Genomic DNA, 23,540 nt, shown 5'->3' on the forward strand with positions numbered 1-23,540 from the left:
CAACCCCCCCACCCCCCCCAAAACCAGCCGTTGATAAGTCCCACCTTTTTTCAGCCTTGCTATCTCTATCCACTATTTCTAATTGGTTTTATTTATGTTTTATTGTCATATGATTAAGTTGCCCAAGCTGCCACTTCCCAACCCAATCTCCAAAAAGAAAAACCTTTTCTTTACATTTTCAATTGCTTTTACTTGTATTTCGAACTTCTTTATTAAAATCAGAACATTTTTCTTCCACTTCTATCAGGCCTCTCTTTCTTCCACTTTCCTCTGTCAAGCCTCTTGACTTTTTGATACATAAACTAGTATGTAATATTTTCATTTTTTTTACTTTGTGGTTTATTATATGATTTAATTTTCCAAATTTCAGCTTATGATCCTTTTATTTTGTAGAATACACGTGGCACCATTCAGTGATGAATATTTGTATCTGGAAATTGCAAATAAGGTACATTTGATCATATCACTGTTTTCTTGCTCTCTAGGCCTATCTCTATAGCATTTTCTTCTTAAACTGGGGCTCTTCCCCTATGGAGTAGGATGGTGGGTGCTATATGAGAGGAGTTTCATTCACAAAGAATGTTGCCTCTTTGCTGAAGGTTTAATGCATAGTTGCTATATTTCCAGATGCAAAACCACTTGTCACTTGTTGCATAATTGTGCATGGCATTGTCCCAAGGAGCTATTTCAGCAATGTGAAAGTTTCTCTGGTGGAACAACAACATTAAAGTTCAAATAACAAACCAACAAGTCCAATAAAGTATAAAGAAAATGAACAATTAACAATTTATATAGGATAATGATCTGTTGCAGAGGTGCAGATGCTATGTTGGATGTGCGGTCATACAAGACTAGATAAGATTAAAAATGGCTATATTCGGCAGGAGGTGCAATTAGCACGTGAGGATAAAATGAGTGGAAGTCTCTTGAGATGGTTTGGTTATGTCCTGTGTCGACTTACAAATGCACCTGTCTGCAAGTGTGAAACTGAATGAAGGTGTTGAAAGAGAAAGGGATAGACCTAAAATTACATGGAAGAAAGTTGTCTTGGAAGGCCTACATTTTTTTTCTGAATCAATGTAGACTTAGCTAAAGATAGGACATAATGGAAGAAAATGATCTACTAGTAGGGAAATAATTTTACACTTTTGGGAGAACGTCTAATATATACACACACACACATCAAACTTTTATTTTATTTTTTTATTTTATTGATGATTGAGTTCAGCTTAAATGAGAAAGTGAGATTCATAGAGCGATCCAACTTATGTAGGACTAAGATGTAGTTGCTGTTTATAGGATAATGATTGTAGGAGGTGAATGATAAGCTAGAGAGGGACCATGAAGATAGAATCATCATTGAGCTGGATACACAATGATTTAGGCTAATTTGTGGCGTGTAGTGATAAATGATAATGTCCTTTTTACAGGAATGATTGCATGTTCCACTTAGCCAAAGGTGTGCATAGATGCCACATTTTCATATTTCCATTTGTCCAAGTAAAAATAAATGTTTCCATGCAAGCAACTTGTCCTTTGCTGTATGGGAAGGCTTTGATGCAACTGGCTTGCATCATTGGTCCTTTTCCACTTGCTCAAAGCCTCCATGCAAGCCTTCTAAGACATAAATTTTGTGTATGGATTCTGCATTTCTCATGCACATGCTTATTTATGGAGATGCTTTCTTATAGTAATGATCCTTCTCAATTTCATATTGAAAGAGAGTTTAATTTGACTTCTACTGTTATACAGGCTATTTTTTGGCAGCAACAGAGCTATTTTGGGGTTGATTTAACACCCTTGCAAAGATCTGCATATGAAGGATACTTTTCTCAGGTCAATCTCGTACATATTAGGAATTTATTGACTTGGCCTCTGATTTATTCACTTTGAATTATAAGCTTTTAAAACAGAGTTGAACTCAGCATCCAAGTTGAATTTCATTATCAAAATCATAACTGTATGTGCTGAACCTACTCCCTTCCCCCACCATGATGTCCTCTATTTAGTTTCCACAATTTGTGTGGGATGGTTTCCATCTTCTACAAGACGACTTACCCTTAGATTCACTCACTTTTTTTGGATGTTCATGTTCTTTGCAGCCAGTGGTTGATGCTTTTGATCCAAGGTTATTGGTAGCTCCTGCAATATCTCATGCCATTAACTTCACTTTAATAAAGGTAGTACTAGAAAATTCATTCTGTAGGTCGTAAAATACAGTTGGGAGAGATGGTCCCTATTCTATGTATGTTTTTCTTGGCAATTAAAGGGAATCCTACAGATTCAGAAAGGAATCTAAGAGAGTTTTCTAACGTAAAGATAAACCTTTATTTCACAAGGAAAGAAAAACATAATCAGCAGAGATGCAAAGGTAATGGAAGCCATAGGCCTAAAGTAGCTCCTCCTCCTACTTTTGAGGATAATTAATTCTATATATGTGCTTTTCATGACACTTAAACTGAACAAAGTTCCTACTTTGTGGAGTGGGTGTTTGATAGGGGGGAAAAAGCTGCTGAAATTACTCATATATGCTAGTTAAGATTTTTTGGAACATAGTGCTGGGTAAAGTAATCTTTTTTCACATATATATTACAGGAAGAAGATCTATATGAAATTGAGATCCCATTGAAATTTGCATGTTCTGTTAGCACTAGAATTCATGGGCTGGCTTGCTGGTTTGATGTACTATTCAATGGAAGGTAAACATTTGTATTTCTTGCATCATTGTTGGGATGTTGTTGTTGCTACTTTTCAGTAAATTGCATCATTTCTTTCTGCAGCACTGTACCGAGGTGGCTTACCACTGCTCCTGGTGCACCTACAACTCACTGGTATCAGCTTCGGTGTGTATTGTCACAGCCACTTTATGTCATGCCAGGACAGGAGATAACTGGCAACTTTCGCCTGGTTGCCCATAGGGCACAAAGTTATACCATTTATCTAACATTGTCAGGTAATTTTTTATGATTGTAATTTGTAGTATTTGAATCATATCTTGTTGATTCCTTTGTCCTATAAAATCTAACATGTCATTGATCAATTTGAATAGCTACTGTTGGAGATATGCTCCAAACGTCCTCTGGAAAACTTGATCTGAAGGAGCCATATTACAGGATGTCCCAACCACAAGTATATTCATCGGCACAAGAACCTAATCAGCTATTACAAACGCAGGTATTGCTGCCTTTTCTGTCATAGTGGTTAAACTATGGTTTTCTTCTCTCCCTTGTCTAACTTGTATGGTTTTAAGCTGCAAGTTTCTCAAGGATTGTAAATTAGTACTTTTTTTGAGGCACAGCAAAGACTCTTTAAGATTGTATCTAAACCACTCCTTAAATGTAAGTGATAAGTGTTGGGCTTGAAATTTCTGGTAATTGAGCTACTTGGGAAATGAGATTGAAAATGTTTACATTTAACTTTAGTCTGTTGGCTTTGAAGATCCTCCTGCTGGCCTGTTATCCGTTGGTTTACCTATATACTTTCGATACTTTGAGGAGCACTCACTGTAAAAGCTATTAGCAATTTATAGATATACATTTCCAACTTTTAGTGGAGTAAAGAGTTAAAGTTTCCTTTCCTATCCTGGACAGGACGTACTAACACAATCTTGGGTTGAAGATGGCTTAGTCCCAGTGCAACAACCTTCTCCAAATCATGGCGTTGAGCTACATACACTTTGATGGTGACATCCAAGTTATGGGATATGCATCCGATAATCCTCTTTGAATTACTAGAATGCTTGGCTAAGCTAAAGAATCCAAAATTTTAATGCTGCCAAGTTCTGACACCCTCCACCCCCACCCCACCCCACCCCGTTTTGATTGCTTGTAAATCGTTGCTCATGTGCAATTATCTTTCTAGTTTCATGTACGATTTGTTATCTTTCGTTAGCACTTTCTACCTGACCATGTAGGATGCTTTTGTATCCAGATTGATATAGATTGGCTATTTCAGCTGTGCAAGGATCTAATGACCCTTATTTGCCAGATCTACAGGTTAGACAAGTTTCATGTCATCTTTTCCCGTGTACAAAATTATAGAACTTATGCTTATTTCCCTCAATCTCCAAATGCTAAGGAAATTGTCTCACTAAATACGTTGAACGGAGGAGCCTGACATAATAGACCATGGAAAAATTAAAAACTGTAATGGAGACCCAAACTTAATAATTTAGATGAGATATTAGTGAAGTCTTGAGTTTCTGTTGGCTTTGCGTTGTAATGGTGTAAATGAAGGTTACGTCTAGACATCTAACAATAATTTTTAGGTGACCCAATGATGTACCAATAGTATTTACTATTTGTATATAAAAGTTGAACACATTAGTAATACCCATGGATAGTCATGGACAAAGCACATTGTGGATTTTAATTGCTGGAATAGTGCTTCTTAGGATCATCATAATGGACACTGTTTATGAATTTAACGAAGTGGACTCGAAATAATATTTACACAAGGAGCAAAAATTACCAAAGTAGTTACAAAACAAAGCTATATACACAATAACTGCTATACTTATTCTGTGTTTCTTTTTTCCTCTCTCACTCACATTTTCACACAGAAGGAGCAGAAATTACCATAGTAGTTACAAAGTAGAGTTATATACACAATAACTACTACACTTATTCTTTTTCCCTCTCTCTCACTCATATATACACCCACACACGTACAAACAACAACCCTCTATTGATAAATAAGATGTGCAAAATCATAGGATTGTGCAGCCACTCTTATTCTCATTTAAGAAACTGTAATAGGTGTGAGGTATTGCCAAGGATGGTGCTGCTTGATGGTATTCATCTAGCAATGTTGAGAATGGCGGAGTTGCCTGATAATAATTGTTGTTGGGCATTGCCAAGGATGATGGCACCTGATAATAGTCATCTGGCAAAGGTGGGGCTGAGGAAATATTATCATTACTCCATATTGTTCCCGCTGATGGAGAAATGCCATTTGGATAACAAGAACCATAACCAGTATTACCATATCGCCCACAGTAATTATAGCATGAGTTTCTGCTATGTGCACAACAAGGACCAAAGTTGGGATTATTACCATATTGGCTAGGGTAATAACATGAGTTTCTTCCATGTGCACAACTAGAACCCAAACTAGTAGTGTTACCATATTGGCAACATCTGGGATTAAGATTATGACTTACAGCAGAGTGACCACCACAACATGATGAAGAAGCACCACAAAGTCCACCACCATGAGAATGATCACAATGATCATGGGCTTCTTTCACATTTTTGGTGCTGGTGTTAATCTCCATAGTTTTTTCAGTAGGCCCATTTCTTGATTCCCCTTTGAAAATCACCTTGATAGTTTTGGTCACCTCCACACTTATAACACTGGGGTCATCAGAAAATTTCTCTAGTTGTGTCATAATATCAGGATCATTCAGTGGATCAGTCACTTTCGGTAGCACATTAACATCTTTAAGAGGTCGTTCTTGTTCACACCAGAGTTCTGCTTCTCTCCCAACCTTTTGGAACTTGAATAGGATCTTTTCAGGGTCTACTTTGCCTGAGATGATTACTTTTCCAAGTTCTTGATTGATTTTCACCGAACGAACTCCCTTGATATTTAGCAGCTCTTTTTTCAGTTCCCTTGCACAATACTTGCAGTGTATTTGTAGCTTGAGAGCAAAGATGTTGAAAGGACGTGCCATTGTTTTAGTTCTCACTTCTCTATCAGCAAATATATATAAGCCTTCTTGTTTTTGTATTAATTCAAAAATAATCCTGGGGCAAAGATGGGCAAGAATAGTTGAGAAACGCATAACTACTACAAAACATACCCCATGTAATCTCACAGGAGGAGTATGGGGAGAAACAACGATACCATAACTGAATATTATTCGATAAAACAATTCTAAAGTTGAATGATAGAAAGATGGTTGGTGTCTTTTAGAAAGCTTTCTCTATTTGTGTTCAACTGCTTGTGTAGGGTTCATGTTAATCTTCTTTGCTTATTGTTAAAATTCAGAATAAATAAATATTTCAAAAGGAAAAAAGGTTACTCCTTTCTATTTTGCTGAAGATTCTTGTCTTTAAGTACATTAAAGTTAGATCGGGATATTTGTAGATAAATATTTAAAACACGGTTTTAATAATTTGACCATTTCTACCATCTTAATTTGTGCCATAATCCGCGCTTACGCTTTTATAGAGAACCATTTTAAAATCTTGAATTAAACGATAGTATATGTAGTTGATGCGTGTGTTGACTATATTTAGAAGAGAGAACAATAACACTTTTGGTCCCTCAATTATTGCTGAACTTCTATTTTGGTTCTTATAATATTTAATCTTTATTTATTAACATGAATGTGTGTTTACGCCTAGAAAAATATGTTATATTTTAATCACTGTTAAAACTATATTACCCTCAAATATTGGGTAGCACTAATACATACTTAATGTTACACAGTCAGTTTAATAATGAGTCCGGAGCCAAAAGGCAAAAGAAATTGTCAAAAATTTTGAAACAATTTCTTTTAACCAAAAGGATAAAATCGCTTTTGTTAAAAAAGTTAATAGAGACGGGCATTTTGGTCCAACATTTGGTCTGTCCCTGGAACATTTGTTAATATTTTTCTTTGACAAATCGCTGCTATGGTAGCGATGTAAGAAAAAAGATTTTTTTTTTTTTGGGATGAAATCGCTGCCACAGCAACGGTTTTTATGTTTTTTTTTTTTTAAAATTAACACGTGAATTCCGTTAGAAGCGATTTTGCCCTTTTAGTTAAAAAGAATAAATAAATGTAGCTTTTTGAAATTTTTAATAATTTTTTTTGCCCTTTTAGCTTCGGACTCGTTTAATAATGTTATGATTGATAATCTGATAAACTTGGGAAAAGGTAAGCAGGATAAAAGTCCACCACTTTAATTAATTAAAAGTTCAATAATATGCTTAGTCGATATCACAAAAATTAAAATGTATCGATAGTTAAGCACCAAAAGAGCTACTATACCTTAGAGTGTGTGTGTGTGTTTGTGTGTTTTTCCTGCCTTGGAAGTAGTCGTATTAGTTTAATATTCACCTTAAGCTTTGATTTATCTAAAATGTATATGCTGGGAAAACAGAAGGAAATTCTTTGCAAGTCATTTGTTTATAATACACTTATCCCTTCAAGCAAATTTTGGTAAACTAAATATCCTTCTAAAAAAAAGACTCATCTAATTTCACTTTGACTATATATCGAGTCAGACACAGATTAACTTTCATCGAACCTTACTTAAATGTTTTTAGAATAATAGTTACTTCGTTATATTTTATGTAACATATTCTTTTTTTAGTTCGCCCTAAAAGAAAGGTCACTTAATATAGTTAGAAATAATTTGACATTAAAATTTTCCTTTCACTCTAAATAAATAGTTCACACCCACACAAATGTCTAAGGATTATTTAGATTGCAAGCTTCAAGTCTTTCTTTTTTCTTAAATATCATGCTAAGTTAAATGATATCACATATAATGGAACGGAAAAAATATCTTTTACTAATATACCAAAGATAGGGTGTGTTTTGGTATATGAAGGAAAATGTTTAAATAAGTGGATTTGATTTATCTTCTTGTGTTTGGTATATATACAAAAACTCAAATAGTATTATTCTAAAAAAAAATTTATTAGGAGAGAGAGTTGGGTGGTTGCAATGGGGATGGAGTAAACATTATCGAAATGTTATTTATAGAATTTATTTCTTAATTTCTATTGAGAAAGTCATTTTTTTTAAAATTTAAACTATTTATTTTCTCCAAAGTTGTGAAGACACCCAAAATATTTATTTATTTTAAAAAAACTTTTTTCAAGAAATATTTTTGATGATACATTTTTCTTCGCACGGAACCCTAGCTTTTAATGTTAGAAGGACTTTATTCTAGTTTCACTTTGACTTGTACTAAATCAGACACGTACTGTATACTTAGTCATCTAACCTTACTTAAATTAATGCTGACAAGTGACAACCCACGATATATATAAATGAGAAGATTCTTTTTAAATCATTTTATTGGGAGAATTGTATAAGATTCCTGTAGACGGTCCACTGGTAAAGCTTTTTCTTTTCTTTTTAAGAAAAAGAAATTCAACACTATATATCTCTATTTTACTTAATTAATTTTTGGAAAATTTTCACAACTACCGAATCCTTATTGTCAACTTCAGATTTAGTTAGGAATATATGACTACACAGATTGGCTGATTTGAATATGTAACGAAAAAAATGACAATCCAATACATAAAGCATTCCACAGGGTTATTACATCTCAAGGAATGTCACTTAGATAACTTACCTTAACTTCACCCATTACTACACCCCAAAAAATCTATTTTTAGCTGCTTTGTAGTTGTTAATGTCATGACGCTAACCTCAGGAAGGCCTGACTAGCTCAAAAAACCAAGCATATGCCTCTGTTAAGTGAAACAATTTTATTAATATCAAATAATCCTGAGGTTTGAACTTATATGTATTATAAGTGAATAGACATAAAACATAACTGCTTGATACACGGTGAAATCATCGAATCAATAATGTTGTTACAAGAGAACAAATAGTAAAAAGTTTTAGTTACAATTAAACACCTAACTTCCCAGAAACCTATTGCACAACATGGAATTCGACAACACACAGTAATATATATGGATTTCTGTCCACATAATTGACAAGTCCAAATCTGATCACAACAAATTTAAAAAGCTCTGAAACGCCCTGTTTCCTTGCCTGGAGTATACGAAGGTGAGTTGCTTCACTAGTTGTATAGCATGAGTTGTACGTCTATAGTTCCTTTCAGACTATGTTTTCATATGCACATCGTAATTTCACCAAATGGTTTGTATATTGGCAAGAGAGAAATTAAACTACAATTTGAATATTACAAAAGGAGGAGTTGTACAAGTGAGCGAAGAGAGAGAGAGAGAGGGCGACCACTTCAATTAAAAGCTCAAAATGTTGTCTACCGTGGTACCCTCTTTCTACTCAGTATTTCCTGCTCTTTTAGTCGATGCTGGAATCTGGAAAGACGAGCCTGGAGGCTGACCAGGCTTGCTGCTTTTCGCGACAACACATAGCTCAATTGTGTTACATAATTGTCGATGAGACTTCCAGGCTGATCAACTTCTGCCAACAGTTTCATTTCCTGACAGAGAAAAGCAGCAATATGTTAATTATCTCAAGTGAACAATATTCCCAGTTTTGCAAAGAGATGATTAAGTGTTGAGAGCTTCATTAGACCGGAAAAACTAGGATTTTCTTACTTCACGAACAATCTCCATCGTATCTTCAATTTCTTTCCTGTGTGCAGCCATCAGGGCCTCTTCTTCCTTTTACAGCAGAAAAAGGAAAATTACATCGACATCAAAAAGGCCACAACTGTTATTAATGAGGATATCTTACGAGATGAGAAGTAAAAGAGCTTCATAGGCTAACCTGCAGTAATTCATTGATATTATCATCATGAGGGGGTGAAGAAGGTTCATTTTGTCCCGATCCAACACTTTTTATACTTGCATTTTGCTGTTTATAACTCATAGAGGATGACTCAGAGCTCGACGCATCTTTTCTTGACCATTTTCCTGGCTTTTCAGGTTTCTCATCACGAGAAACTTTCCTCCGAGGTGGAGATACTTTCTGCACCTTGTCTTCTGTATCAGTTGAACTCTGCAAATTCGATGTAGACTGCATTCTTTGACCAGCTGGAACACCATAGCTATTCTTCGCCTCAAACCTGTCCCTATCCATACCACCAAAATTTGTCCCTCCATCATCCTGACTGTTGAAAGTTTGATTTGAAGAAAATCTAGAGGGTTGTTTATCAAAAACATTAGCCGAATTGTATGATGTTGTTTCTTTCTCCACAACTCTTCTATTTGCTTCTGATACTCTAGATTCTTGAGGTTGCTCATACGCGTCTTCCGCCTCAGCAGAGGCAGCCAAAGTAGTCGGTAGAGAAGGTTCCTTGAATGTTGGAGTTGTTACACTTGCACTCTGATTTTTGTTGGTGTTTCCACCTTTGGATAGACTTTTAACCCTGTAAATGCAATGTTAATAGGTTCAGCGACATAATAAAAATGAATAAAACATTCTACTGGTACAAAAACGGCTAGAACTACCTGTCTGCATATCTTAATGTGTTGAGTGTATGTTCACATGATCCAGCATTAGGAGAAATGCAGGAAATCATAACTGTCTTTGAGTTGCCAACAAAGGAGTCACGCAACACTTCAGTGAGTTTGCTCCCACGGAAAGGGATATGAAGCTGATCATTGTCAAGAGCACGAATGCACTCTTTAAGAGCTAACAAGCTCTTGTTAATTTCTGCTCCCTCAATTCTAAAACCACACAAGAATGTCAATTTCAGAGATATGCTACTTCAAACATATTGGCAGTAAAGGGCCATAAAAGTGCATTTTAGGTTGGGCAGGAGGGGAAGGAAAACAAGGAAAGAACAAGAATTCAAGTGTTCTATGCATCACTTGAATGCTACTTTATAGTTTGGTTCTAACTGGCCAAAGTGAAAACTAGGTACATCTCTACAATAAAATTTAACATACTTGAAACAGTTGGAACTTGTTAACTTTATTGTAGAGATGTACCTTGTTTTCACTTCGGCCAGTTAGAACCAAACTATTAAGAAAGAAATCTAGGCATTCCCTGAAAGGTATAATATAAAAAGCGGCCAGATTCATTCCATAATAAGGTACCTCGTTTGCCTGTCATTATCAGTAGTGTCTGCACCTCTCTCGCTACCTGCAAGGTCAATAAAGGAAATCTTTCCGATGACTTTCCCACCTTTGGATTCATTTCCGTCATTATTTCTTCTAGTGTCCTTCACTTCATTGTGTTTCTTGACGACAAGTTGTAATATCGCGTGAGATCTTGATGATTCCTCATTTGCACCAGTGGAGCCTGTACTTCTTGAAGCGTTTCCTCTCTCAATAAACTCTTTCACAATCTGTACATCTGAAACTTCAAATTCCTGGAGCCCAACGATGCAAACCTGCTGACGCCCGTCTTCTCTCATGCAGAGTTTCCTATATAAAAACAATGTTCAGAAAAAAAAATATATATACATGTATCAATCATGAAGTTCCATATTGATAAAACAAAACTATAGGTTTGACACTCCGTCATTCTTCAATAAGTCGGACAACCAAGAAAACTAAAAATGATATTGTGCATATTATGGACTGTATGGGTAGAGAGGAACTGTGGAACTTTTGTAGCAAAAAGAAGACTATTTCTCAAGTAGATCTTAAATGCATTTTGACCATTAACCTTTTGGTAGAAACATTTTAAATAGCTTTGATAAAATCATAGAATTTTTTTGACTCACTTTAAATCATTGAGGAAGTCAGCCCCTTAGTACTGTTATTAACAAAATTACTTATTAAAAAAAAGCAATTGGACAACCAAGACAACACACTCGACCACTGGATTGACATGCTTTTTGTCATCAATGATCAATCCTTTAGGACACATAAGCCTTCAAGTGTCTTCCTCTCGGCTTTTATCATCCTTTACTTTTTGTGGAAACTTTTCTCCAAGATTAGATACCACCACAGAATGAATGTTGGATACCCATTCAGAGGCTCAATATTGCCCATTCTCATCTCTGTGTTATGCAGGGTACAACGTACTTGAAAAGAGAAAATATACCCCATTAAAAATATCAATAGACATTCAAATGAAAGCTTTTCAATGCAGGTAAGAATACTAACTTTCTATCACTGAGAAGATCGAACAGTTTCCCACCATATATTTCAAAAAAGCTGAGCCACAACTTGAATCTCTGATTACGATAAATTGGCTGATGCAACAATCTAACAAGATCCTCTGCAGCTCTGAGAGGCAATGGTTGCATTGTGTATGTCTTACCACTACCTGTACCATAAAGAAAGAACATCAATTCTGAAATAACCGATTGAGGAGCTGGCCATAATAGCAATGGCCAACTATACAAAGAAACTAGCAGTGATAAGAAGCAGAATTTTAAAGCAAAGTCGCGTGTACATTAAAACATGTAACTTCCTCCTGCACTTTTATAATTTGAAACATCTTAAAGCAAATATACGAAGAATGAGTGTGACAAATCGTACAAATCCAGAACAAAAAGATGAATAAAATAATCTAACCTCAACTAGATTAATGTTGTTTATAAGCATTCTGGTCCAACGAGTGTGGATCCTAAAAAATCTCTCTTTTTCTGGTAGTAAAAGTCACATTTTAAGGGGTTATTTCAGAAACATGCAAACTTCAACCTGAAGCAAGGAACTGGAAACGCGAAAACCAGATAATCTCACATTTAGGTATATTTTCTGAAGGTGATCTCAGGATTCAGGTAAAGAAAATTGGAAGCAGACTTCATTTGCTACCAATAGCATCAACAAAATTGTGAGTTTAAAATTCAATGTTCAAATTCGCCTTGAGATATAAATGAAGTCAGTAGATGCTCAATTACTTGTGCCTAAGAGGATGTAAATGTCTTCTACTCTTGTAAGTCATGCATGAACATATACTTGCTGAACTTTAAAGGGAAATTCTTAGAAGGGTAAATATAACATTTGACACTCTCACATTCCAATGGGAAGATATTTCAAAATTATGGGACCCTTCTAAAAATTCAGTGGAAATTAAATGACCTAAAATACAAACACCAAAAGTACATATAAAAAGTATAAATGAGCTAAATGTGAGAAAATAAATGAGTGGCTTATACTGAGAAAATAAATTATACATGCAAAGAAAATATATCAAACCTGTCTGGCCATAAGCAAAACATGTTGCTTTTGTGCGCTGAAAGATGGTAGGAATAATTGGCTCCACGGTGGCGCGATAAACCTGTGAATTGCATGAGAAAAGATAATGTTTAAGCATAAAATTCAAACATAAGCATATAAAACCATATAAACGAACTTACTGATTCTCTATTTATAAAAACAGAGAACCTGACAGTTTTAATGCAGAAAACAATCCAGTATAACCATATGCTCACAAAGCTCATTTGCCTAAAGGATGCTCACCTAAATATTCCAGTTTACATGATCATAGGCTTTCTCTATGTCTAGTTTGCATATACCATCTCTTCTCCCTTCAACCTTGAGTCTATACACTCACTAGCTATTAGAACTGAATACATAATTTCTCTCCCTTTTATGAAGGTCATTTGATGTTTGTTGACCAGCTTATCAACCACCTTCTTTCAGTCTTTCTGCCAGTATCTTAAGCAAGAATCTTGTACCCACCCCCGACCCCCAGCCCCAAATCAAACTATAGTCCTTCAATTCAGAAGCACCAACTTTCTTAGGAATTAGAGCTATAAATGTGGCATTGAAGCTCCTTTCAAAGGTTTGATAAGTGTGAAAGTATTGGACAGTACTAATGATGTCTTCCTTCAACAGAACTCAAAAAGAGAGAGAAAGGCTCATAGGAAATCCATCAGACCCAGGTGCCTTTTCCATGCACATAATACTCTCTAAAATCTCTTCATCTAAGCTGGGTTGGTTATATAAATCCTCTAAATCCATTTTGTTCTATTCAATCCCATTCTTTGCAATTCTAGTAAACTATTTGTTTCCTTAAGCAAATTAGGAGTTCACATTGACATACAAATAGCTAACCAAATTAGACTAAATATAAAGAATAAAGACCGAATGGAAATGTAACAGAAAAGCATTAAGGTTTTCTCTTACTGGTTGGCATCTCTTATATGATCCTTTTCTTTCATCATGTTACGTTATTAGCTAAGTCAGTATTGAACTATTCATTATGAGAGATGTAGGTTATTACAATAACTTCCATCCATATACTTTTTAGTCTACCTTATACCTTTTTAGCAACTCTTGTCATCGTAGTGTCACGCCTATTGACTTATGCACTAGGAGGTCCATTTAGTACATTGCCAAACCATCTCAACCCTCTTTATTTTTCCTCCATATGTGCTACTTGCACTCTGTCTAATGTAATTACTTCTAATCATGTTTCAATCTTGTATAAAGGCACACTATCTTACCATCACATTAATACAACACAAAAGTTGTGGATATGTTTCATCTTAGAGGCCAAATTCACTCTCAAATAACATTGCTCATCTCACAATTGTCTTTCTAGGTATCTTCTTATCGCAGAGCAAGCACTCCCCATTTTTAACATCATAATTTAATTCACTGTGATACATCTTCATCTATTATGCCATTCTCCTAAAAGGTTGATCCTAGATATTGAAATTATTTGCATTTAGGCATGACAATAAATCATCAATTATCGAGAAGAAAAGAAGAAAAAGATTGAAGGCAGTCTGTATCATTTTCAAAATTGTTGTTTGGACCCATAAAATTCGTCTTTGCGATTGACTTCTATTAAAAAGTAACAAAATAATACCTCATCATTTGTTATGTACTCATCTAGAACAGCATCAAAACAGAATTCATGCTTCTCCACATAAGCAGTCAAGTCCACCTTCAATAATGAATCAAGCGATAGTTAGTCTCAAATATGGGCTGATTCATAAATCAGATTTAATGGATTCCAAACCTTTAATTTGGGTTCATGAACAGAAAGAGAAGCATTGTCAGATACAGTGACAATGTCATCCTCCTTCCGAGAAATTTCTTTCTTGTTTAACGGTCTTTTGCGCACCTGGACAAACATCATGATCAATGTTAGGAATATTAGGCATAAAGTAACTCAATATATCAACTGCACTGCCATATGAGACATATAGAAAGGGGTCAAACAAAAAATAGTAACAAAATGTTTTTATAGTACAAACAGATAAAACTTAATCAACCCACAGTAACATGGAAGGGTAAGTACAAAAATATGATTATGATGCGATTTTCCAAACACCACCAATTACGCCATAAAACTGGAAAACATTGGAATTTACTATCATCCCCAAACAACATATATCTATAAACTTCTAAGGCTAATTCACTCTATAACTTAAGTCGATTGTGGGAGCTTAAGAGGATTGAAAATAATAATATAACACCTACAAATGTCATCGTAGAAGTCATGCAGCTTAATTACCAAATATCTATAAGTACTTCAAGTTGCACATGGATTACCCTATTCTCCAAAACTACCCAGGCCCAGCGAAACGAGAAAAGAAAATACAGGCCTTAGAGACCTCAAAATTATGCATGGGAAGTAGGCCATTGAGTTATATTGTTCTCACTTCTAACCAATCTTGAAGCAAGTGATAACTTGTTTCAAGTGTTATAGGCAACTAAATTGTCACTCCACGTGATTCAATAACCCATGAGGATATCCAATTAGTGCAATAACTGAAACTCGGTGGAAAATGAATTTCTAAAAAAACTATTTGCTTTTTTATCATTTTCTTTTTATCCTAAATGAAATACTCTTATAGGCTCAAAAAGAAATATTTTTATAGGAATGACATGGCATGATAATACCAGAAGATGAATAGGGTAATATACATTTATCTTATGTAAATGTCATCATGTGTTTATGAATGTCCATGTCTTGATTACTTGGTAAATATAAATACAGCTATGAGAATCAGTTCGTTTATACCTATCAGGAAACAGAAAAAATGTCATCTCATTTCTAGTAGAACCACAAATATTTCTAAATCAGCTGCTTACAGAAAAGGGTGATCACAGATTTCAAACGTTCACAATTTACTGCACAGAAAATGTAAACAACTATGGGTTTTCGCAGCCTCAATGATGTTTCATTATCACAACATAAAATGTGCCCATAATTGATTGTTCATGCACAAGCGACATACCACTACTTTAATTTTTGCCACATTGTTTTCCCTTGTGTTGATTTCCTTTTCAATTATGGGTAACCCAGCTACAGCATCAGTGTCTGGTTGTGCTTTTTGCTGCCGATGGGTTGGGGCATCAAAGTCATTATCAAATGCTCCACTTGGTGCAGGAATGAAAGGTGACTGCTCAAATGGTTCTGAAATTACATGCTATACAGAAAATAAAGCAACAATTATTGAACAGCAAATGCCTCTAGACAACAAGTAAGCAGCACTTGTGGTCTTCACTCTTTGCATAAATAAGATTCAATGCCAATAAAACTACATTATAGATCTTCAACCAGTATGTGAAAGCTCTAACTTCAATATGGTATCTTTGAACAATTATCTCCGGATCTTTAATTTTCAAACAGTTTACTGTTAAGAATAACCAATATAATTAGGATTCTCGTGTCAAGTGACCATAGTAATCCAGATAATCTTATACATGGAAGAGGATACGAGATAGTTCAGCTACTATTAGATAGCTTCCCATAGAATGGTCAAAGAGACTCCAAATAGAGAACAACTACATTCTTTAAATGAAAACATACTTGGTACACCTACTTTCCTGTCTTGTTGCTACTTTTCTCTTTTACCTCAAGGATGGGGATGGAGTGTGATTGATGGCAGAAAAGGCTATCAAGTCCTAGGCCAGCTAGAAGATTGCTAGTCCAACCTATGCTCCCAGCAAAACTACATCCTAACAGGAGCAATGAATATGCTCAATATGAATCCAACTAGTATTTCCATACCTCAGATAAGAGCTCTGTATCATCCATAGAATGCAGATCCAGAAGTCCAGCACCAAAGTCTCCTCTGAATTCCGGAGAGTAAAAGCCATCAGATGGTCCAATACCTCCGGAGCTTTCGGCAGTAGGAGTATATGGATCGGATGCAGATTCACCATTAAAGTTGAGGTTTCTCATTAGTTTGAAAAGCCTCTGTTTCTCTTCCATAGACTGAGCCCCATATCCCTTCAAATAAAATTCCAAGCTTCGCAATTATTAACAAACACGATATGGCAACATCCAAACAAGAACAGTAATGCTAAAATAACATTCCATGACCCAGAAGCGTAAGAAAGAAGGCGTGAGGCAAACAAAATGATCAATATTGATCCTTAGATAAACCTCAATGTTGACTCACAGTAGCCAGAAATGCGACCAGACTGACTAAGGTCAGTGGAGCTGAGCATAGATCACTTTTCAATGACAGGAATGTTATCATTCAGACTAATCACCTAAACAACACGCAAGTCACATCTATTTGTGAATTCCAAAATAGTGTAAACCAAATATTGAGAAGAGCTTCTAGACACTACAGTGGGCAAAAGCTGAGACAATTCAATTTAAGCTAATATAGTAGTTACGCTGAGCAGTGTTGAACTGCGTACTGCGTGTACTCAAACCATAAGGTCCACATTTGAACAAAATGTAAGCAATATTCATTTTTACACTTGGGATCTTTTATTACATCAACTACGTCTCAATCTCAAACTAGTTCCAATCAACAATATGAAACGTTTATATACCTTATCTGCTATTCAGGACCATCTTATTCCAATATTAAAAAAATTATCCTAGGGCCATTAAGGGAATATTACCTGCATAAGTAGGAGGCGGTGATCCACACCAGTAGAAGCCATTGGAGAGGCCAGATGCTGCAAGCCGGCTGACTGAAGCCATCGCGCCATGACAGCGTCTCCGGCATCACCAGCAGGGCTGGCATTGCCCTGCTGATCATACAGAGCAGTAGCCGCCCCGTTGCTCTGCTGCATCTGGCCACCCATGTGGCGCTGGGATCTGCGTTGCGGCGCCAATTTCACGATCTGTTATTACACACTTCAACAACAACATTTCACCAAAAAACATCACATCATCAAAATTTAGCAACAACAACAACAATAAAAAAAATGTAGATCGTAATCAAATAACAAATCTATGATATCCAAACTCACCTGAAGGCGAAAAGTCGAAATCAAAGCAGCAACCAGCACATTAACGTACTTAAACGTGAACAAAACGACTCCGTTTTTAAATCGATAAACGCAATTATCTGGATTCAAATCGTCCTAAACACACAATGCATGTTAAAAATCTCATAAATCCATCAACAAAAAACAAAATCAACCACATAAAATCTCGAAAACTTGCAGAATTATACACACACACAGAGAGATACATTATAGATAATTATGAATATGAAAATTGCAGTACCTGATTGAGATGAAGAAACTGAAATTCACGATCTGCAGAATTGAATTTTGCAGAAACAGATCTGAGAGCGATAGAGCAAAACAAAAAGCCCTAAAAATTTTGTTTGGTTGAATTCAATGTAGAGAATTCATGGAAGCAAATGATAAAAATGGAGAGAGAAAAAATAGTATCCCTTTTATCATGATGAACTAAAATTCATTTCTAACTTTCATGACACACAAATTATTATATATATTTATATTTATATTTATATATTTTTAAAATAATTATTATTTTATTTATTTATTGTATATTTGTGTCTTGTGATGTACTTTTTCTTTTGTTATAATAATTTGCTGACATGGTTCATTTTTTCTTTGAGATAAATTGCATTTTTAATCCTTTAATTATTGTGATATTGTTATTTTAGTCATTGCAATATTTGATAAAGAAGTATTTCACTTTTCATGACATTTTTCTTTTTTCATTTTTCATTAATGTTTAATTTTTAAGATTATTTTTAAAATGTTTTTTCAATTTTATCCTTTATTAGTAAGTATTAGAATTAGTTATTAATTAATGGTGAGTTATTTTAATTATAATTAATAAGGATAAAAGTGAAAAGTTCAGCTTAATTTATATCTTAATCTTTTTTTTTAAAAGGGTGTGAAAACTTCAACAATTCAATTAATTTGAAATGAAGAAATATAAACATATGTACACTCTTTTCGAAATTTTATAATTGTTTTGAATTTTTTTGTTAAATGTATTAAATTATTGTACATGAAAACTAAATAACAACATGGATAATTAGTTCATAGGCACCAACTGAACTACATACATTTACGTTGATTAATGTGGGATCGAATTAAAGTTTCTCTACGTATTAATAACATATGAGTAGTTAACAATTTAGTAAAGTATTTATTTTTGTGTGAGTTTTCAAAGAATTTTTTGGTCTGTAGCTCACTTACAAATTATTAAGAGATGTAAATTTACTATAGATAGATTTGATGCAATGAGCTCGATCGAATGAGATGTTCCTCAATTTAGTCACTCTTTATGAGTGAATTACCACAAGTTGATGAAAGACAAATGAATATTTTAATTAATTGAAGATCAAATGTAAAAATATAATATTATATAGAACAAATTTTAAGTTCAACATTTCATACAATCAAATTGAAATTACAATGCACAAAAAAAAAACGAAAAAACTAAGGTTGTTATAAAAGGATAGTAAATAATAAGCAAGGACAAACAATAACAAAATTCTTATTTAGATTGGTGAACCACATGGCTTAGTTGATTGTGATAATTGCATCTAAATAGCCAATACGAAATAAATAAACTAAGATATGTGTCTGTATTTTACGTTAAAGAGAATTGATCCAATTTGAATATCTCTACAGGATAGATCTCAATAGAAAATTAAAGAGTAACGGCAACAAATAATTAAGTTCAGACACTCTCTTCATTTTATTATTTCATTGACAGATTTGCATCACGTTAGTCAATAGAAGCAAACGGGCAATCGGCTACTTAAAGGACCCATTTGTGGGTATTAAAGAGAATTGATGGATCTAAAGAGAAAAAAATTATTTAGAGAGAATTGAGTAAGCATTATTTCAGAGGAATAGTTTCGATAATCTGCGATCTAATTATTAAATATAGCCAGAGTTTTGATAATCATCAAATATAACAAAAGTTTTTCAAAATTTGCTTTGTATAATTGTTTCAGTAATATAATTAGGGGCAGAGACCTAGTAAGGGTTGAGGTAATTATCTAAATCCTGTTTGGTGAAAAAGTAAATCATTATTTTTATATTTTGAATATTTTTAGCGAAAATTCTAACTTCGTAACTGAAAATAATAGTTTCGAAATCACTATAACCTATGTATAGTGATACAATAATTTAATTTTAAATAATTCATTAAATTGAAAACAAGAAATATGTTTATACTACTTCTTGAATAAGAAGCGTAAACAAAATATAAAATCAATAAATATCTCTAAAAGTATTTGAGTATTTTATATATCTTGCCACGATGACAATGATTACTCAACGTGCGTGATAGAAAATTATTTGATGACATAAATAATGATGTTAAATTTATTAAATTAATTTTAAAAATCTAAAAAAAAATATGTTTGGTTAGATCTAAATAGTCTCTTAAATATATATTTTGAATAATCTATATTTTTAAAATTTATCAAGAGTAAGTACGATTTATTATTAATCAACATAGAGAAATGTAGTTTCTGCATATATATATATTTTCTGATATTTTTGGTCAGTTTCTAGTATCTATTTTTTTTTGGGGGGTAATATATGGCTAAATTAGTAGCTGAAAAAAGTGAATTGATTAATTAAAATACATAAATTAATTAAAAAGTGTGAATGAGACTTTTCTTTTCCTTTATTTTCTCTTTAAATTTGATTTTCTTTATTTTATATTGAGTTGTGCTTGGCATGAAGTAATATCTGTCATTTTCTTAATTACTTGATCTATTAAAAAAGAAACAAATTGTCTCTATCTACTTTTGATTTCAATTTAAAGAAGGAATTAAAAGTAAAAAGATAAAAAAAAAATAAAAAAAAAAGATTTGATGTTCTATCTATTTTGATTCCACCCACATTATTATTTTTTGTTAATTTGGTAGATATCTCGTATTTATTTTAATTCAGGTGTACTTTAACTAATTTATCGAATAATTTACTTAAGCCACTAACAACATAAGCGTACATGATTGTATTATATGCACATAATGCAACACAACATTTATTTGTTTCTTAATTTGATGAATATGTGTTCACGTTCTTTTAATTCAAGTATATTTTAAGTAATTTATCGAATAATTTATTCAAATCACTAACAAAGAGTAAGTGTAGATGTGATTGCATTGAATCCACATAATGCAACTCATTATCATTTTTTCTTATAATTTGATGGATATGAACTTATCATGACTTTTGATTTACATGTACTGTAAGTGATTTATCGAATAATTTATCCAGGCCACAGATAATGTAAGCGTGAATGGTTATTGTATTGCATATATGGTATTCTATTGATACGAGTGCGCACAATGCATTCCACATTAATTTTTTCGTAAGTGGGTAGACGTACTTTCGTGCTATTTAATATATGTGCATTTTAACTAATTTATTAGATAATTTCTCAAACCACAAACAAAGTAAGCATGTTTGATTGGATTGCATGCAAATAATGCAACACATAACTTTATGTCTTTGATATAATAGATATGATGAACTCGTATTCTTTTAATGTACGTATCTTTTTATTAACTTTTTTGATAATTGATCGATATATATATAAAATGAATTCAGATCCTCTCCATTACGAATGAATTTTCAACATGTGTTCCTTTCATAGTCACTCTTTTCTCCCTTCTTGACCAACTAATGTCCATAAAAACTTTTTTAGATCCATTTCTAACGGATCACATTTATTTTTTCTTAAAAACTAAATTACAATATAAACCGTCAATATTGATCACTATATATTCCTAATTATTATAAAAACGAAAAAAAAAACATAAAATATTTTTAATCTTGCATAAAAATTGTGTAACAATGGGAGAAAAACAAGTGATGATATTTGCTTTAGATGATAGTGATCATAGTTATTATGCCCTTGAATGGATACTTGATCATTTTTTCCCATCTCCATCAGTTTCCAATTTTAAACTTATAATTATTCATGCAAAACCTACTCCAACTTCTGTTGTTGCAATTGCTGGACCAGGTATTATTAATTTAGATGTGATTTTTTTCTTTTTATAATATAAACATGTTTTTTTTTCTTCCAACAATATAGACATGTCGATCAACTTTGAGCATGTACATTTAAGTACCTCAATTCGTCTCTGATGTATCACCTGAACACTCAACTTACAAAACGATCATTTAAACACCTTTAAAATTTATGTGACATGTCAGCGTTAAGTGGTCATAAGATGATGCGATGGGTCAGAGTTGAAATGTTTAGTTGCCAGTTGATATTAAGTTACACATCCTCAAAATTAGAGTGCTCACTTATCAACTGAAGACGATTTTTTTAGAACTACTTGTTTTCTTTTCCTTTTTGGCATCTCATTAACTAAACTCAAATTCTTTAATGTTGTATAGGTACAAGTGACATGTTTACATTGGTAGACACAGATATTAAAAGAGCTTCCCAAAAAACTATTGACAAATCTAAAGAATTATGCAAGACTAAAGGGGTGTCAAATGTAGCATGTGAAATTATTGAAGGTGATGCTAGGAATGTTATTTGTGAGGCTGTTGAAAAATATCATGCATCTATTTTGGCCATGGGAAGTCATGGATATGGAGCTTTCAAAAGGTACAAATACTTCTATCTCTCAAAAATCGAAATTAATAACACGTTTGATCAAGTTTCTGAAAATTTTAAAAGTATTTTTCTTAAAGTATTTATTTTTAGTGAGTGATAAATTCTTTAGGAAATTAAGAATAAGTGAATTAAGTAGTAGTAGTAGCAATAATAGAAGGTAGCATTTAGAAATTGAAAAAAATAGGGTTTTTTTTCCTAAAGCACTTTTGAAACATTGATCAACCACAATTTTTAAATGAACTATTAAATCTTGTTGATTATATTGGAAAGTTAATCATATTGACTAAGTATCAATTAAATTTGAATAAAAGAAGTATAAATACCATTCAGGGATGTAATATTAATGATGTCGAGTTAGAATTTCAATAATGGACACGTTGTCCTTAAGGGCTTTTTCTCCCTGAATGGACTTTATGAAGTGCAAATTTAAACATAGTCGACTAATGAATTTCTAATACCAAATAATTATATTTTTAAAAAATACAATGAAGTATCCATAATCACTTAAGAGAGTTTAATTTTCTTTCTCAATATTTTTCTTAATTTTTACTGGAAATTATTGATTAAATTTCATTGTTGTATGCTATATACAGGGCTGTTTTGGGTAGTGTAAGTGACTATTGCTCTCACCATGCTCATTGCTCTGTGATGATTGTGAAGAAGCCAAAGCCAAAAGTTTAAGACAATTTCTTTTTTGTCCCCCCCCCCCAATGAGTTAATTTTCTTGATTTATATAGATTTAAATCTAGTACTTTCGAATTTTTTATTTTTTTTTTTAGTTGACATTCTTATATTTAGTAAATGGTGTATTCAAAATTTTGCATTCTTTGTACTATGAAAGTAAATGACAATAGAATCCTATAATCAATATGATTTGCATGTTCTTATTAAGTTGTTTTCGGCATTAATAGAGTGATAAGAATTTTTTTATTTTTATTCAAAAGTTTTAAATTTAAATTCTGAATATGAAATTACCTTTAGTAGATTAATAAAGTAATAAGTATTTTTTTTTATTCAAAAATTTTAAATTTAAATTCTGAATATGAAATTACCTTTAGTAGAGATCGATTTACTTTTTTTGGACGCAAATCTACAATTCTACATATACGTAGTTGGTCTGACCTTAAAAGTCATCCTTTCAAGCCTTTTCAATTCTTTTTATATTTTCATTGGACTATTG

The 23,540-nt window shown here is 33.2% G+C and overlaps 4 protein-coding genes across 4 annotated transcripts in view; 2 read left to right on the forward strand and 2 right to left on the reverse strand.

The window, feature by feature from the left end:
* The window catches only part of LOC107020950 (probable histone-arginine methyltransferase 1.3), a 9,835-nt gene extending 5,820 nt beyond the window's left edge, over window positions 1–4,015 (forward strand). Inside the window, exons 9-15 of the mRNA XM_015221496.2 lie at window positions 394–448; window positions 1,753–1,836; window positions 2,103–2,180; window positions 2,596–2,699; window positions 2,781–2,953; window positions 3,050–3,174; window positions 3,591–4,015. Coding sequence (XP_015076982.1) covers window positions 394–448; window positions 1,753–1,836; window positions 2,103–2,180; window positions 2,596–2,699; window positions 2,781–2,953; window positions 3,050–3,174; window positions 3,591–3,680 — 709 coding nt within the window. The 3' untranslated portion in view covers window positions 3,681–4,015. The remainder of the gene's footprint in view (window positions 1–393; window positions 449–1,752; window positions 1,837–2,102; window positions 2,181–2,595; window positions 2,700–2,780; window positions 2,954–3,049; window positions 3,175–3,590) is intronic.
* Window positions 4,016–4,421: 406 nt separating this feature from the next.
* On the reverse strand, window positions 4,422–6,043 carry LOC107019894. The gene has a single exon (XM_015220254.2). The coding sequence runs from the start codon at window positions 5,783–5,785 to the stop codon at window positions 4,709–4,711; it is 1,077 nt and encodes a 358-aa protein (XP_015075740.1). The 5' UTR covers window positions 5,786–6,043; the 3' UTR covers window positions 4,422–4,708.
* Window positions 6,044–8,484: 2,441 nt separating this feature from the next.
* LOC107020430 (kinesin-like protein KIN-13A) lies at window positions 8,485–18,206 on the reverse strand. The gene is made up of 14 exons (XM_015220784.2): window positions 18,002–18,206; window positions 17,743–17,856; window positions 17,389–17,626; window positions 16,538–16,759; window positions 15,762–15,953; window positions 14,537–14,641; window positions 14,384–14,461; window positions 12,763–12,844; window positions 11,725–11,887; window positions 10,708–11,037; window positions 10,117–10,335; window positions 9,434–10,034; window positions 9,262–9,327; window positions 8,485–9,143 (listed from the first exon to the last, which is right to left on the reverse strand). Exons 3-14 carry the CDS (start codon window positions 17,572–17,574, stop codon window positions 8,961–8,963), a joined length of 2,427 nt encoding a protein of 808 aa, XP_015076270.1. The 5' UTR covers window positions 17,575–17,626; window positions 17,743–17,856; window positions 18,002–18,206; the 3' UTR covers window positions 8,485–8,960.
* Window positions 18,207–21,537: 3,331 nt separating this feature from the next.
* On the forward strand, window positions 21,538–23,228 carry LOC107020159 (universal stress protein PHOS34-like). The gene is made up of 3 exons (XM_015220460.2): window positions 21,538–21,751; window positions 22,135–22,351; window positions 22,954–23,228. Exons 1-3 carry the CDS (start codon window positions 21,580–21,582, stop codon window positions 23,039–23,041), a joined length of 477 nt encoding a protein of 158 aa, XP_015075946.1. The 5' UTR covers window positions 21,538–21,579; the 3' UTR covers window positions 23,042–23,228.
* The last annotated feature ends 312 nt before the right edge of the window (window positions 23,229–23,540 follow it).

The sequence above is a fragment of the Solanum pennellii genome, chromosome 5 (assembly GCF_001406875.1).
Source record: "Solanum pennellii chromosome 5, SPENNV200".
Lineage (NCBI taxonomy): Eukaryota > Viridiplantae > Streptophyta > Magnoliopsida > Solanales > Solanaceae > Solanum > Solanum pennellii.